This window comes from Vigna umbellata, chromosome 1, assembly GCF_029865625.1.
Source record: "Vigna umbellata cultivar VRB3 chromosome 1, Vumbellata_1.0, whole genome shotgun sequence".
Taxonomy (NCBI): Eukaryota; Viridiplantae; Streptophyta; class Magnoliopsida; order Fabales; family Fabaceae; genus Vigna; species Vigna umbellata.
Genome location: NC_142165.1, coordinates 50,340,752 through 50,357,890, shown reverse-complemented (window position 1 = coordinate 50,357,890; position 17,139 = coordinate 50,340,752). Strand labels below are relative to the sequence as shown.

The following is a 17,139-nucleotide window of genomic DNA, read 5'->3' as shown; positions in this document are numbered from 1 at the left end:
TTTCATTTGTAGTCATCCTTCGTTATTGTCATGCATGTAGTAATTTTAAATTCACTTTAATTTATAGTGATCCTTTCTTATTCTTTTCTATTGTTTCACTTTATGTGTAAACATTTCAAATGCAGCAATGACAGGACAAGGTTCAGATAAACCTGATAAAGGAAAAGGGGTAGCCAGGCCTAAAAAAAGGCAACGGAAGGCCCCAAAGTATGTACTTAGGGTGCCTAGTACACTACCTACCCCTACAGTACAACCTCCCTCTACTCCTGCAGTACACCCTCCTTCTCCTACCCCTGCAGTACATCCTCCTCCTCCTACCCCTGTTGTACACCCTCCTGCTCCTACCCATGCAGAAGAGCCTCTGCCTCCACCTGTGATTATTATTCCCACTCCTCCCCCTGTCATTATTACCCCCACTCCTCCCCCTGAGGTTATTACCCCCACTCCTCCCCCTGACCCTACTTCTATAGCTTCCTCATCTTCTACACCGCCTTCAGCTGGTGATGCTGAAGATGTTGACCCGCCTTTCCATGATCGACCATGGATTGAGCCATATGGAAAAGGGTAAATACTTTAATCCCAGTTTTAACTTTGATTGATGTTTTAAACTTTCTTTACTGAAATGACTTTTATTTATTTATATGAAGGTTTATTCCCTCCAGAGTTGCTTCCCAGGCCATAACACGTTCAATTAAGCAACAGTATTTGACTCCATGGCCTACTTGGGGAGCCATACCTATAGACGACAGAAAGCCATTCTGGGAGCGTTTTAAGGTCAAGAACACTTTAAATTAATTATCATTCATATCTTACCATGTCTTAATCAATGTTTGTTTTGTTCATCATTACAGAAGAAGGTGCAGTGGAAAGCTGAGCATGAAAGTCAAATTCATAGAAATTTTCACATGAAAGCATCTCATCGGCTCTCAGAGATGTTTAGGGATGCCAGGATTGCAGGGGAGCGCCCTGACTGGATGGGCGAAATTATTTGGAACTCTTTGCTTGCACATTGGAACACAGTAGAGTTTCGTAAGAAGTCTGCTACAAACCAGAAGAATAGATCGTCTGAAAGGGGTGGTGCCTTGCATACTGGTGGGTCGATCACGATTCACGAGCATGCCATTCGTATGGTAATCTCTTCAAGCTGTCTCTGTCCAGATTTTCTTGTCTCTTAAGCATTGTGCAAGTATGTTTGATGTTGATAAGCATTGCTAAAGGTGTAGCAACTCATATTAATCACTTAATTGCAAAATGAGTGGTTGAGTTCATCATAAACTTATTCAAATTGATGATAAAAGTTTCCCCAACCATCAAATAATGTTTCCAAACGTGTTTATGCAGAATGACCCATTAAACCACCAAATTTTGCCTAAATGTGGAAGTGAACTTGTGATTTTCTGCTGCATTGTGTCCCTTGACTGTCTTAGTGCTTAAACATTTTCAATTTGATGGTTTAAAGTTGTTAGCACTGTTCGTTTGGTCTTTCTCCAGCCACTGCACCAAATCACCTTTTGAACCATCACTTTTGCCTTAAATTTGCAACTGCACACCTCGTATTGACAGCTTGACTGTTTTGGTTGTGTTTCATTGCTTATGGAGTCATTTTTGGTGAATTGAAAGTTGTTTTCTATTGTTCATATGGTCAATTTTGAGCCAAACCAAAATATACTTGCTACATGACCAAATTTTCGTCACTTTTACCAAGTGCACAACTGAAATTCTGCAGTAGATTTTTTCTTGGTTGTTTCACTGCTTCTACATGTTCAATATGATGATATAAACTTCCTTTAGGTGTCATTTGATCCCTAAAACCACTGCCACTCATTTTTACCACTGAAACCATCATCTTTCTACTCAATTTGCTGCTGCAGTGTACATTTTAGTTGCTGTTTGGTTTTTAGTCACATTTAAATTTCGAATTTGGATTGGAAAAAGCTGGGTTTATCTCCTTTGGTTTCCACATTAATATTGGATTCCATGTTAAGTCTAAATTATGTTACAGGCACAAGCTCTTGGACGAGCGGTCCATGTTGACGAGGTCTTTGCACAGACCCATGTTCGGAAGGGCACTAATGAATTCGTTGATGAAAGGTCTCGCAAGACTCATGTAAGGAAATAGCACTCCTAGTATTAGTAATCCACATGATTATGTTATCTTCATCATTCTCTGACATTGCTTTTATTGTTTGAACAGGAAGATTTTTCTATGAGACTTTCACAGGTTAGATCCGAACATGGGTCAGCTCCTACACCGGATGATACGAGTAATACAGATGACGACATCCGTAGGACACAGTGCTGGGTCGATGTCGTTGGTGGGAAGAAAAAGGGACGAGTCTACGGTGCAGGACAACTTGCTGCAAACTATACAGCATCGCAAGGAGGTACACTGAAGCATCAACCTTCTTCTTCCACCTCTTCTGCTGACGAGGCCATCCAGCGCTTGACACAGCTATTGGACCAACGTGACCAGGAAAACCGTGCATTGAGAGAAGAATATAGTGACTTGAGAGATGAGTTCTCAAGCTTCAAGACCCTGGTCATGAGAGCGCTGCCTCAAACTTCAGACACTCCTTCCATTACCCCTCCGACCCAGCCACGACCCTCCCTGTCACCCGCCGTCCCTCATCAGCCCACACCAGTCCAGCCCACACCAGTCCAGCCCACACCAGTCCAGCCATCTACAGATGACCAGGAGGATGAACATCTTTCTGAAGACTATGTAGATTTTTAGTTTCATTTTGTTATTGATCATAGTACATTTAAATGTTATTATGATATTGTTAGAATATAATTGATGTTAGTACATTATGATAACAATGTTATAGTACTTTATGCTTTTCCATCAATGAATATCAAATTTTGGGATGGACAATATATATATGCAGGTCTGTTTGTTTGTATATTGAAACTGTTATACAGGTCTGTGTGTTGTGAATATGATATGCAGGTATGTGTGGTAGAACAGCAAAACAATTAAATCAGATATTTCTCTGCACCGTACCGAAGGCTTTACCCAGGGCCTCCGCCCTTCGGTAATTATCGAAGGGCGTAAGCCTTCGGTAATGGTTACCGACAGGGGGTTTACCGAGGGCTTTTTGTCCGTCGCCAGGCCGTCGATAATAGGCCGTTACCGAAGGCTTTTGGCGTTTTCCGAAGGATTTTGGCCTTCGGTAATGCCCTTCATTACTGTAGTGGTGGTTGTGGTTGGTTGGAATGCTTCCGCTAGAGATGGAATGTACCTATGTGGAAGGGACTCACCCTTGAGGGAGAGATTGTTGGGAATCCAAGTGTGGTTCCAAGTCTCACATTGGATAAAAATGAGATGGACATGGGTTTATATACACATAAGATACCTCCATTGGTAAGAGGCCTTTTGGAGTGGTACCAAAAAGCAAATTCGTGAGGGCTTGGCCCAAAGCGGAATATCTTGCTAGTGTGGAGATCCAGATGAGTCATGAGAGGTGGAGAGCAAGAGATGCTCAGTGTTTGCCCTACAGAAACTAGAGTAAGGAACAAATAATAAAAACTAAAGATAAAATATCAACAAATTCAAAATAAAATAATATTATACCTAAATAAATGAAAAATCAAATTAAATATTACTGGGCCCAAACTAATAAAATAAGATTTAAACAAAATTATTAATAAACCCCTAATATTTAAGTTTATCCCAACAAAACTTTCTCATAAACTTGAATTTTTCATTTTTTATTCGGCTTTCCATGTGTATCACCTCACATCAGGCTTCCTTTTTTTTCAATAAGATTTGGATTCTTCTTTTTCTTCATTACTGACTTCTGCTTTGCTTTGACCGACTTCCCAATTACCTTTGCCGACTTTATTTTCATTGTGGTACACTACAAGAAAAATCACAGTTACATACGGTCAAAATCCGTATATAACCTCCAAAATCCGTATATAAAATGATATTACATACGGATTATATACGGACAAAAATCCGTATATAAAAGAAGCGTAGGTAAGGTATATACGGATATATCCGTATATAATTTACATACGGAAAAATCCGTATATAATTTATATACGGAAAAATCCGTATATAATTTACATACGGAAAATCCGTATATAAAATCCGTATATAATTATATACGGAAAATCCGTATATAAAATCTGTATATAATTATATACGGAAAATCCGTATATAATTATATACGGAAAAATCCGTATATAATTTATGATTTTATAAAAAAAAATAGGTGATTCTGCATCTGCATTTAATAGTTATGAGTTTCAATAGCTGATAAAAGTCAACATAACTAACAAATTGCCAAAAATCATCTAATATAGATAAACATTTATAACTATTTAATAAAAGATATAATTCACTGAAAACTTTCAACATTTATCAAAAATAAGACGTAAGTTTCGAGCTAAATGGTTTCTATATCCAAGAAAAGACAATGCAAAAGTAAAAAAGTTGTACAAGAAAATATATAAGGATCCTATACTTGAATGAATAAATAAAAAATCTGTCCAAAATGGTAAAATATCAAAGTCTAAAGGCAGAGAAAGATGTTTACAACAACTACAATATCTTCTCTAGATAGAAAAAGATGTCGCCTTGCGCTATTCTTTTCCAAACATGATGTCTAGTCCATTGCTCAATTTCGCATAATGTGAAATGTTATAGGGTAAAAAGCTATCACCGTGTCAATAGTTGTCAAAGCAAACTGCTCCAATACCATCACTTTGCCCCGACCTACAATAATAAGGAAAAAAAGAAATACAATTAATACTTTTAAAAAATTAATTAAAAGATTCTGCACTTAACTCATTAAATTAATAGAAATTTATTGTCACTTTTTGCGAGGAAGACTTTTTTCTTATTTTCTTTTCTTAAGAGTTTTTATCTAAAATATTATGAAAAAGAAGTCAACTAATTAATAACAATTGAATCCAAATTTGCAACAAGATTATACTAAAATCACAAGGTATGGTGCATAATATTAGTTCAAACCTCTTGGTATATTCACACGTTCATACATCCAAATATAATTAATTTTGCAGCAATCCAGTTAATACTTTTAATATAATATACTAATAATCCCAAAGGAAAAAGTTTATTACAAACCATCTAATATATATATATATATATATATATATATATATAATATATATATATATAATAATATTTTACACCCAAAATTTGAAATGAAAACTTATCTTAGCTTGCTATATAATATATAACGTAATAAATGTAATATATATAACAATATATCAATCAAGACTAACATCCCATACAATAAATATATATGCCCTGCATCCACACTATACAAATATATATTAAACAAAATTTTAACCAACTAATACAATAAAATATTTATGTAGCATTTGAATCAACACTCCCAGCCTTCATTCTCGTCTCTTCACATCAAAATAAAAACAATGAAGTGTAGTATAAGATTTGATAATACAAAATACAGAGTAGGAATATTAGTTTCAGTATAACTCATTATGCAGTAACATCAGTACTCATAAACTATAAATGAGGACAAAAAATTGAAAAAAAAGAAATTCCAATGATTTTCTCAAATTAGCAACAAAAGTTTCTTGAAGTACAACAAAAAGGAGCAAAACAAGAGACAATAACTAACCAGGAAATATCATTGCAATAGGCCATGATCGAAGCAGATTCAGTAACGAGTCTATATCAGAGTCTGCAAATTTACTAGAATGATAATGTGAAGTATCTTTCAGAATTTTAACAATGGCACCCAGTATGGAAACATGGAGCTCAGTCAAAGACAAGTTCTGCTTTTCCTGCATGAGATTCAAAAAATATAACCAATTTACACAGCACACTTTATTTTTGAATTCATGTATGCTCCGTAAAAGTTGAAGCCCACTTGCTAAATGTGNAAGCTAATGGAAATCGCTACGATTATCAGAGACATGTGGATAACAATAATATTTCAAAATTTGTTTTTGTTGCTTAACCATTTCACTTTGTTTTGACTGTTGTTTGCATGCAGGGCCATACGAAGGAGTTATTGGATAGAGCAGATTTGGCACTTTGAGAAAAGCACGTCCTAAGAAGTATGATCTCTCTTGGATAAAAAATTATTACAGAAAATCGCTGTGATATTAACAGAATAATCATTTTTAGCAATCTTAAATGTGTGTTAGAGATGTACAACCTTGTAACTTTTCTAACATATATGAGATCTCTTCCCCAAAATAGAAACAAAGACAATGACTACCTTCATAGTGTTGCATTAGTTTTTCCATATTCAGCATTACGCAAATATATATTTAGGCATTATATTGAAATAGGTGGAATTCGAACATTTGGACTAGTAGTGTTAGCATGCTGTCTCTTTATCATCCTATGAACTTTCTTGGACTTGGACTACTGAAAACGCGAAATGTAACCTTAAGCAGAGTAGAAAAAGTAATGCTTTGAAACAAAGTGTTAAGTTGAAACTTAGAACACCACAGACAAAAATTTTATAGTATACAATTTTTGTTGGAAAATATTATTGTTAAAAAATTTTAAGACCGTTTTTATAGTATACAATTTTTTTTAAAGTGAAAACATATATATAGTACAGATTTGAAGTCTATATTAAGAATGTATGGTACATTTTATACTAATAAAAATGTAATAAAAATGTAGTTTTTGAGAGAAGTGTCATTCGGGTAGTACTGGGAAACGGTAATTTTCTCGAAATGGTAATTTTCTCGAACGTGAGCATTTCTTGAACCATTTGCTCTATCAAGGGAATGGAATATTTGTGTTCCCGATTGGGTGGCAAACCTTTAGGAACCTCAAAAACATGAATTGTTCTAAGGTAGCCAATCCTAGGAAGGACGATATCAACACCCGTAACAGGTAGCATATAAGCATAACAATGGAGTGACCTTGAATAACTAAGGGGAGGTGGCGAATGGTTCGACTATACCGTTACCCATTTCACCAGAAAAATATTATAGAGCAAATGGTTCAAGAAATGCTCCGTGATAGGCTCATTCATTCAGCCTAGCACAAAAAAACTTCAGCCGGAAGAGGTTTTCTTTAGGTTACACAAACACCAATAACATCTAAGCCAATTATATAAGGGATCGACACCACTTTCTACCCAAAACCTTAAGGCAATGGGTTAATGGGTCTTTCACTTTTATATACTGCTCTACTTTCTCATTTTTATCCAATGTGGGACTTGGACTCACACTTGGGTAAAGGGTATTCAGGTAAGCAAGTTTCATTAAGATGAACGACGGTTGAAAAGAGCTACTCGTGCACTACAGGAAAAACATTTATTACCGGCGGCTTATTACCGAAGGCCTTCTGGCCTTCGGAAAATGTAATTTACCGAAGGCTTTTCCGAAGGCTTGTGTAGTATGACTTTACCGAAGGGCAATGGCCGTCTGTAATGGACAGGAGTCATTACCGAAGGCAAACGACCCTCGGTAAGTGAATGATGTATATGGAATTAGAAAGTGATAGCTTTCCCTCCCCTCATTTCGCGAAAACTCGTTCTTCCCCAATTTTCAGATTGTGTACCCTAACTCCCTCGACGAACTCACTCACTGGCTTGTGCAGACTGCTTTCCACCCTAAGCACAATCGGGATACGCTTCTTCCCTTCTCCTCCATTATAGGTGAAGTGTCCCATTCTCCCATCTCATTTTGTTTTCCTGTTTCTGTTCTCGATTACGCGTTAATGGTGGAAGCTTTTTTGTTCTAGCGTTTTGCAGTGTTCTGAGCTGAGGAAGGTGGTGGGTGGCTGAGTTGAAGGCTACCATTGTGGAGGGAGGATATTGGAGGACGCGGCATAGACGAGGCGGCGTAACCAGGGCAGTGACACTGCGTGAGAAGGTCTTCCAGTACTGCTTCAGAGGCTATTGAAGGGGCTACCGTCGAGGTCAGTTGTTATTTCGATTGATGAACTTTACAAGCTAAGAAGCATTTGTTCTGAGTTTGTTGAATGTATGCTCTGAAGTTTATTGTGCAATATGATTTGTTATAGAAAATATTGTTCAAAGTAGTCATTTTGATTGCTAATGTGTGTTGATTATGAAAACTGATAACAAATACTGGATCAGAGTAAAATGCTACTGGTACACCTAAAAAGCCAATTTCAATAAGCATAACTAGTGAAATACTCAAGATAACATTAAAGCTGAGTCCTGTTTCACAATTTGGTGTGTCTGTCTCTGTTGAAGCATCTGAAGGTTCGTTATAGAGCATGAACCCATCTGGGTAATGAAAAAACAACTGATCCACTTTGATCCCGCCTTCTTCCACCGTTCCACGCGCGTATTCTATGTCCATTTCCTCAAGCTTCTTCTCCACTGCTCCCATGCTTTGACACTGTTTTCATTCATCACAAAAACCAAACAAACCATGTCAGTTTCCTTTTGTTCAGTCATTTTGTCAAACACACTGTAATTAATTTCAAGTAATGGTATGAAACAAATTTCATTTCACACTGAAACCTTGGCTGGAATGATATGTGATTATCTTTCGGATTATTTTATTTCTTTCTTGGAATGTTGCTGGGGTCCTCTACTTGAAGCAACACTCATGCATTACCCAATCAGTTCTGATTCCTTGAGGAGGTCTGCCTCTATAGTACACCTTGGTATCTTTTCCAGTGGACTTCCCGTAGCCTGCAGGAGTTGGAGAATCATGTCCAAGAGCTTCAAGAGCTTGTGCTGCATTACACAAGACATGTTGAAAACCTAGACAAAGGTGGTTTAAGTTGAGCTGAAAGAGTGTTTCTTGTGAGTTCTGCTCAGCTTTGAAGAGTGGCACGAGATGTGAGAGTAAGGGAAGCTATATATAATGAAAAAACTCAGCCCTGTCAGCACAGTCCATAACAATAAATGAAATAAATTTAAGAGTGAGAAAAAGAAAATGAAAAAAATAAGACATCAAACACTGAAGCGGTGAATATAAATGATGATTACCTGCACCTAAAATTAGGGTTGATGTGTCCCTTTCTAGCTAGGGTGAGACAGGAAGGATAATGAGAGTTTGTTTTCTTGGGATTCAAAAAATGAACCCACTATTCCTGCTTGGATATGGACACTCTGCCCTCTTAAATTATGATGTCAGGTTCTGCTGACATTCTTTTCCTATCAAACTGCAAAATATTTGGTTTCATTTTAAACCGTGAATGCTATTGTTTCATTTTTAGTATCTGTTTTAGTTTCTGTTTTAGTTTCTGTTTTAGTTTTTTTTAGTTTCTGTTATTGATTTGAGTTAAGTTCATATGTATGTGTTTTTGTGATTTGGTTATGAAAATAATTGTATGTTCTTTATGGTGCTATAATGTTGAGATTGATTTCTAAGAGAAGAGTACCGTGTGAATTCCATTGTTAGATATATAGTACCAATTTGATCGTTTGATGTAAAACACAATTTTTTGTGTTAGTGTAAGGATAATTCAATTACAAAATATCATTATATATACATGTAAGTTAAACACTAGACACTGTAACTTGTCACAGTCAAGGACTTTGTTTTCTTATTTGGATTTAGTGAAACTTGACATATGTATTCATAAGTAAAAATGTATGCAACCAGAGGAAGAGAAGTGATAACAACATTGTCTGGTTTCACTAGAGATAGCATTCCTGGACTGAACCCAATAAATCCCTGCACTGCCACTGACCTGGAATATTACAGTGGAAGAGAGAACCAAAGTCATGTGGGTGTGGGGACTGGTAGCAGACCAAAGTGTTTTAGGCTAAACTTGTTTATCAGGGAACGCAAGTTCCAACACCAGTGAACGTTTGTTTGCCTGCTCCTTCCCCAATAGACATTGTGGGCCACTTTTCCTCTTAACTCAAAATTTTTCCATCACTTTGTCTCCATTCACTCATCCTTTTATCATGTCGGAATTTTTCACTTGCACACATTCAGTTTTCCATCTTTTCTTGCTCCTGCTGGATGCTGCATCTCAGCATTTTCGCCAAGTAATCATAAAGGGCAAGTGGCACAATATACGTTCTCCTTCTTTAGTTTGTAATCTGATCAAATTCAACAGTGTTAATTAGTACAGATAGAGTCCCAAACATAGTAAAAATAAACATGGTATTTTCAGACGTGTCTCTATTGCATTAAGTGGCTAGATTTTATGCTTCAAACATGGTACTTTCGTTGATATGTTTTGGTTTTGGTATCTACCTTAATTGCCATATATCAAATTGACACTTTCACAACTAATCAGTTAATTAGGCGTGTAGGAAACACAGATAAGGTGAAAATCGTTTTCAAATTGAAGGAAAGCTTAAAGCCTATACGGAACATGTATGTTCCTAGAGCTATTTATCATAGCATTCAATTGCATTGCCATTTTGGGTTCCTCGTCCTGTAGTGTTATATTTTACTATTTTGAAACAATCATGTAGAATGACACTACCAAATACTGCTATTCTGAGCCGTGTACTTTGTTAATAGAACAGAAGCAGTCTCTATTTAAGACGAGACTGGTACTTAAACACATGCAATTCTCACTTAGAAGGAGGAAATCTGCTAGAAATATCCAAGTTCAAGTTAACTTTATCAACAGCATTGGTGGTAGGAGTTATAGGTTATCTCAAGTAGATTTCACCACTTGGAGGGTTGGTATAGTCAAACACTGACCTGGAATGTCAATTAGATTTCATCAGTTTCCTTGTTTAAATTTTGTAAACCAAGTTGCCCTATTAGCAGTAGCTTATAGTTGTTCAACACCATAGAAACACTTCATCCTCTTGTCTTCCACAGTTTAAATTCAAACATTTTTAATATTCGAAGGACTAACTTTACCAATTTAAAAAATAATACAAAATCTAAAATCAAATCTGTACAACTAAACATGCAGTTTTCTATCAGATTAAAATCTGCTTTTATATCAGATTAAAATCTGTACAACTAAATCAAATCTGCTTTTATATCATCACTCCCTTCACTCATGCCGTCATCCCAAGGTAAGATTAAAATCTCCAATCGTTGAATCAAGAACGACCCTTCTTCCAGAATCACGTTTCTAAGTTCTTCAACAGTTGGTTCGTACACTGGTATGTTGAAGGACTCCAATTTTTCTTCTTCAATCATACCCTGCATTTTTTATATATAATACCTCTTCAATTATAAGCTGTAACCCATAGAGCTAATATTATTCTTAAGAGATACCCTAATAGTAATTAATAAACAAAAAAAACAACTTTTTTTTACCTCCAAGAACATCTCATTGAGTATTATAGTAATTAGTTCCCAACCTGTTATTCTAGGATTTTCCTCATTACCAAGGAACAACAAGACCATTGCTCCTCCAGGCACAAGTTCCTCAGAACGTGATTTCAGAAACAATTTTAAGTCTTGTTGATACTGCTTAAGGTAGGCTTTGTATACCTCAGTATGACCCTTGTTAAGGGATGCTGCATCCTTACACCCCAATAATGGATCCTACAACCAAAATATGAGATAAATACACTCAAGAGTGAGAAATTGAAACAAAACAAACCTAAGACAAAAATGGTTTTGGTCGACTATAGCATATCATTAAGTTTAGAGGAGAAGAAAGAGTGAACTTATCTAACCTGAGAAAGCCAGTGTAGACTGTTGGAGGAATGAAAAAGGTTTATGGAATTACTGGGAAAGAGCCTTCCGTAGAAGGATCCAGGTGTGGCATTAATAAAGCATGAAGCAAACTTTGAAATGTCTGAACTTTTGAAATAAAAGTATAAAATAGAGTACAGTGACTGCAGATGCAGAATCAAGTCCTTCAAATCAAGTCCTTGGTTGGCAAACAATGTTTGCAGGGTGGTGATGTTGTCAAATGGAGCAGGAATGTTATTTCTGGCTTCCTCCAAGATATAGACTACCCCATCTCTTCAACCTGTCGGAACTTTCCTCCATAATGAGTATTTTTTTGTTATCAAAATCAAAGTGTCAAGATAGAGACTAAGCAGAACTGTTTTGTGCTTATACTTCAGCTTTCTTGATAAAGATTAAGCTCATACTGTGGCTACAATGGTGTCTATGGTGACATCAATGGTTTACTGAATTTATTCTGTCCAGGGCATTCAAACTCAAGAAGGGTCTTTATTCTGTCAATGAAGTCAAAGCCTCTGACTGTGGCAGTGTGACCATATTTCAAGCAAATTTGACACCAATAGCCATAAACTTGGGCTGTTGCTGCAAGAACAATGGTTTACTGAATTTGTCATGATAACTTAATCTTATTCATGACTTGCTAAAGTATTAGAAGTCCATAACCTCATTGTTCTGAGGCCTAGGTAGCATGTGATAGGTTTCTTGGTTTCTTGGTTTCTACTTTCTTGTCCCCTATTCTCGTGCTTAAAAGTAATTTTGCCAATCTTGTCTCTTTCTCATGTATCCAGCTTAGAACTCACCTCTGGACATCTTTGAATTCACTCCTAGAGTGTTATTCACATCTCAATTGTTGTCCTAGAGTCAGATTACATGATTACAATCCAATTTGATTCTTATGCTTGAATTTGGTTGGTGAAAATGGTTAAAGTTGGTGTTAAAGAGCAATTGAAACAGTGATATTTTGATTTAATCATATTTAGCATGTGCTGGCAGCTTGTACAAGTCATATTTCATAAAGAAAAGTTGCTAAAACCATAAAATTATGATTATAAACACTTTTGTGCAAAATGACCATTCAAACCACCAATATTTCAGCATTTTTTGTGGTATAGTTGCAGATTTGTGATATAGAAAGCTTATTTTGATTGCTGCATCAAAGGCATTGCATTTTGAAATCTATTCTACCACATATCTTACGTTCCTTTTGACTCCCTATGTGTTTCATAACTGTTATTTCTTACTTGTATCAATTATTGACATTCTAAGTTCCCAAGCTAATGATATAATTGTTTTAGAGTTAGAATATTTTTCAAATTGATCATGCTTGATTGCTCAGGTTGACTTTTTTTACCCTAAATGTGATCAAACCAAATAAGACAAAACCCACAACCCTCACTCATTCCACCTTCTCTTCCACTTCGAAGAAGAGAAACCCAAAACCCTCACACCCATCACACTCTTTGTAAGAGGTGTAGGAATGTGCCCACATAGGGACCATTTTATAGCTGAAAGGAAAATCACTTTAACCAATCAACTTCCACCAAAGTGAACTAAAGAAAATCACTTCACACCAATTGAATTAAACTAAAATAGCATAAACAAACTTTGAAGAATGAGTTAGGCTAAACTCCACTAACTACACTAAACTACACTAAGTAGAATTAGTCTTAAACTATTCTAAAGTAAAACCTAAAAAAGTGTAGTAATAGGTGAGAAATTGGGAATTCACCTAAAGTAACCGAAGTGTTCAAATTGCCTTCCATGTTCGACTTGAATAGTAATAGGTTTATTACTTATGTCGCATGGAGTGTTGCTGTTTTGACAATGATTTTTTTTTTTGGCTTGTCACAGAACATGGCCTATTTTCTCAACCATCGTGCATGGATGTACGACCGTTGTTATAGCGGAAGGAGAGGTTTGAAGGAATCTTTTGTCATCGGAGTTCAAGAGTTTGTGGAGACGGCTCGACGCAGTCATTATTATGCCATTGATGGAGGGATTCGATGCCCATGCATGAAGTGCGAATGTACAAGGATTTTGAAAGATGAAGAGATTAAAGTTCACCTATACCAAAAAGGGTTCATGCCTAATTACACGGTTTGGACATTTCATGGTGAAGAAAATCCTTCGACCTCCAATAGAGTTCAAAATCGGCTTGCATCAGGTTCGAATACTGTTGTACATACATCTGAGATAGATCAATTTGCCTATATGCAAGAGATGGTCAACAATGCTCTTCATCGACATGACGAACAAGAAGCAAACGGTAGTCATGATGAAGAGTCTCCAAATGAAGCCACTCAGAGGTTTTACAAATTACTGACAGAGGCAAATCTACCTGTATTTGAAGGTTCATCTGAGTCAAAGTTGTCAGTGTCCATCAGACTGTTGGCTGGTAAATCTAATTGGAACGTTCCCAATCAAGCAGTGGATCACTACACAAAATTGATTTTAGATCTGACACCACCAAACAATTCTATTCCGAAGAATTGTTATCAAGCCAAAAGATGTGTTTCAATGTTGGGATTGGAAGCCAAGAAGATTGATTGTTGTGTTAATGGATGTATGTTATTCTATGACAATGATAGTGGCAAAAATGATGCTTGCTTGGTTGAATGCAAGTTTTGTGGCTCTCCTCGATATCATACGATGCATGCAGGACGGAGGCAGAAAAAAGCAATTCCCTTAAAGACAATGTTCTACTTCCCCATTATTCCAAGATTACAAAGAATGTTCACTTCAATGCAAACATCACAACACATGACATGGCATGATGGTAAGAAAACTGAAGGAGTTTTGCGTCATCCTTCTGACGGTGAAGCTTGGAAGCACTTCAATCGTAAACATCCGTCCTTTTCTAGTGAACCGCGTAACGTCAGACTTGGTCTATGCTCTGATGGATTTACGCCGTACATTCAGGCGTCTGCATCACCTTATTCATGTTGGCCCGTCATAGTTACCCCATACAATCTGCCACCTGAGATGTGTATGACAAAGCCTTATATGTTTTTAACGTGTATAATACCAGGTCCATCTAATCCCAAATCAGGGATTGATGTTTATTTGGAGCCTTTGATTGATGATCTGAAAAAGCTATGGAATGGTGTTTGGACGTATGATGTTTCAAGGAAGCAAAATTTCCTTATGAGGGCAGCTTTGATGTGGACTATTAATGACTTTCCAGCCTATGGCATGTTATCTGGTTGGAGCACCCATGGTCGATTAGCTTGTCCGCAATGCATGGAACATACAAAGTCATTCCAATTGACTAATGGTCGAAAAAGTTGTTGGTTTGATTGTCATCGGCGGTTCTTGCCCATTGATCACCCCTTTAGAAGAAACAAAAAGGCATTTCGCAAAGGGCAAGTTGAAACGGATATGCCCCCGCCAAAGTTGAGTGGATCACATGTTTGGAGAAGAGTGAAAGACTATCCAAAAGTCACTGAATTAGGACACAATAGGATAGAAGGGTTTGGAGAATGGCATAATTGGACTAAAAGAAGCATATTTTGGGATCTTCCTTATTGGAAAGACAACTTGCTAAGACATAACCTGGATGTCATGCACATAGAAAAAAATTTCTTTGACAACATCTTCAACACAATAATGAATGTTATTGGTAAGACAAAAGATAATGACAAAGCCAGAAAAGATTTACCTCTGTATTGTGCACGAAAAGACTTAGAGTTGAAGGCGCAAGGTAACGGTCGATTCTTGAAACCAAAGGCAAGCTACGTCATGTCAAAAGATGAGGCAAGAATATTGTGTGGATGGGTCAAAGAGCTTAGAATGCCAGATGGATATTCTTCTAACTTGTCCAGATGTGCCAATGTTCAAAATGGTACTATTCAAGGGTTGAAGAGTCATGATTGTCATGTATTCATGGAGACTTTAATCCCTCTTGCCTTTAGTTGTTTGCCACAGCACGTGATACATCCACTGATAGAAATCAGTAACTTCTTTAAAAATCTGTGCTGCACGACACTACAGGAAAACTGCTTAAGAAAGATGGACGAAAATATTCCAATTATCCTGTGCAAATTAGAAAGAGTATTCCCTCCTGCATTCTTTGATTCAATGGAGCATCTTCCAATCCATCTTTCATATGAAGCTTGGCTTGGGGGACCTGTGCAATACAGGTGGATGTATCCCTTTGAAAGGTTTATGGGAGAATCCAAACGTTCGGTTAAAAATAAAGCTAGAGTAGAAGGCTCAATTTGTGCAGCTTACTTGCACAGAGAGACAACTTATTTTTGTTCACATTATTTCAAAAACTTCTTGTTGTCCCCCACTAATGTCAGAAACGAAATGCAATGGCAAGCTGAACAACGTCAAGGTTCATTATCAGTTTTTCGACAATTAGGCCGTCATGCCGGGAAAGAATTCACTCATTGGTTAAGTGATGCTGAATTAAACTCTGCTCATGTCCATGTCTTAATCAATTGCAGTGAAGTTAAACCGTACCTTGAGTATGTTATCATTCAACTCTTACCTTTGCAATGCTTACATTGTTATACACTAATTCATTTCATTTGTACCAGCTCATTTCTTGTGGCTGAGGAAGTCGTAGAAGGAAATGCTTCTGCTAGAATACACTCAGAGTTTCCCCAATGGTTTAGAAATCAGGTCCATACTTTTTCCTATGTTTTGAGCAAGGTTAATTTGACGCTTGCTTTAAAAATGAATTTGGTATCTTTGTAGGTTTTTAATCAGGCATTGACTCCAACGGTTCAAGAGTTAAGACATCTCTCCAATTGGCCATTGAGATGTGTGAAAGAATGGCACACTTACTTCATCAATGGTTACAAATTCCATACACATGAATGGTCTAAAGGAAAGAAAACAATAAATTGTGGTGTGTACGTCAAGGGCCTTACAGAGGGTTGTTATGATGATTTCTATGGCATCATTCAAAAAATATATGAGCTAGAGTACAACAGCACTACTTCTCCAAACAGAGTTGTACTTTTTTATTGTGAATGGTTTGATCCTTCTAGAGCTGGTACTAGAGTGGATCCTAGGTTTAACATTGTCGAACTCAACTTGAGAAACAAATATAGACCGTTTGATCCTTTCATTCTTCCAACTAATGTCAGACAGGCTTATTACGTGCCATATCCACCATTCCGCAGTATAGACAAGCGTGGTTGGGCTGTAGCAGTACAAACCAAGCCTAGAGGTCGCATTGACTCAAATGAGGTTGAGGAGGATGTTGCCTACCAACTTGACCAAATGTCACAACCACAACAAATTATTGAAGTAGAACCTATAACCGCATTGCGCGACCCTGATGGTGATGGAGATGAATTAGAAGCACCTGCACAAGGTGGTGGTGATGATGATGATGATGATGAAGGAGAAGAAGAAGAAGATGATGATGATGATGATGAAGCAGAAGAAGAAGAAGAAGAAGATGATGATGATGATGAAGATGATGATGATGATGATGATGATGATGATGAAGAAGATGAAGATGAAGATGAAGATCATGATGACGATGATTGAATTTCGACTATCTTAAATATTGTAGCAAATTGAACTATCATTTCAATTGAGTTATGTAAAATA

The 17,139-nt window shown here is 36.8% G+C and overlaps 2 protein-coding genes across 2 annotated transcripts; both read left to right on the top strand.

Moving 5' to 3' along the window:
• The first annotated feature begins 127 nt into the window (after window positions 1–127).
• Window positions 128–2,881, top strand: LOC148205652 (uncharacterized). Its single transcript, XM_088104935.1, has 5 exons — window positions 128–564; window positions 648–774; window positions 852–1,130; window positions 2,003–2,107; window positions 2,195–2,881. Exons 1-5 carry the CDS (start codon window positions 128–130, stop codon window positions 2,732–2,734), a joined length of 1,488 nt encoding a protein of 495 aa, XP_087961061.1. The 3' UTR covers window positions 2,735–2,881.
• Window positions 2,882–13,426: 10,545 nt separating this feature from the next.
• LOC148205651 (uncharacterized) lies at window positions 13,427–17,076 on the top strand. Its single transcript, XM_088111630.1, has 3 exons — window positions 13,427–16,040; window positions 16,113–16,197; window positions 16,273–17,076. The coding sequence occupies exons 1-3, from the start codon at window positions 13,456–13,458 to the stop codon at window positions 17,074–17,076; spliced, it is 3,474 nt and encodes a 1,157-aa protein (XP_087967756.1). The 5' UTR covers window positions 13,427–13,455.
• The last annotated feature ends 63 nt before the right edge of the window (window positions 17,077–17,139 follow it).

Coding starts and splice junctions, on each gene's coding strand:
- LOC148205651 (XM_088111630.1), top strand. CDS start 13,456: ATGTACGACCGTTGTTATAGCGGAAGGAGAGGTTTGAAGGAATCTTTT. Junction 16,041..16,112: donor GAAGTTAAACCGTACCTTGA/GTATGTTATCAT, acceptor CATTTGTACCAG/CTCATTTCTTGTGGCTGAGG. Junction 16,198..16,272: donor CCCAATGGTTTAGAAATCAG/GTCCATACTTTT, acceptor GTATCTTTGTAG/GTTTTTAATCAGGCATTGAC.
- LOC148205652 (XM_088104935.1), top strand. CDS start 128: ATGACAGGACAAGGTTCAGATAAACCTGATAAAGGAAAAGGGGTAGCC. Junction 775..851: donor CATTCTGGGAGCGTTTTAAG/GTCAAGAACACT, acceptor TCATCATTACAG/AAGAAGGTGCAGTGGAAAGC. Junction 2,108..2,194: donor AAAGGTCTCGCAAGACTCAT/GTAAGGAAATAG, acceptor TTGTTTGAACAG/GAAGATTTTTCTATGAGACT.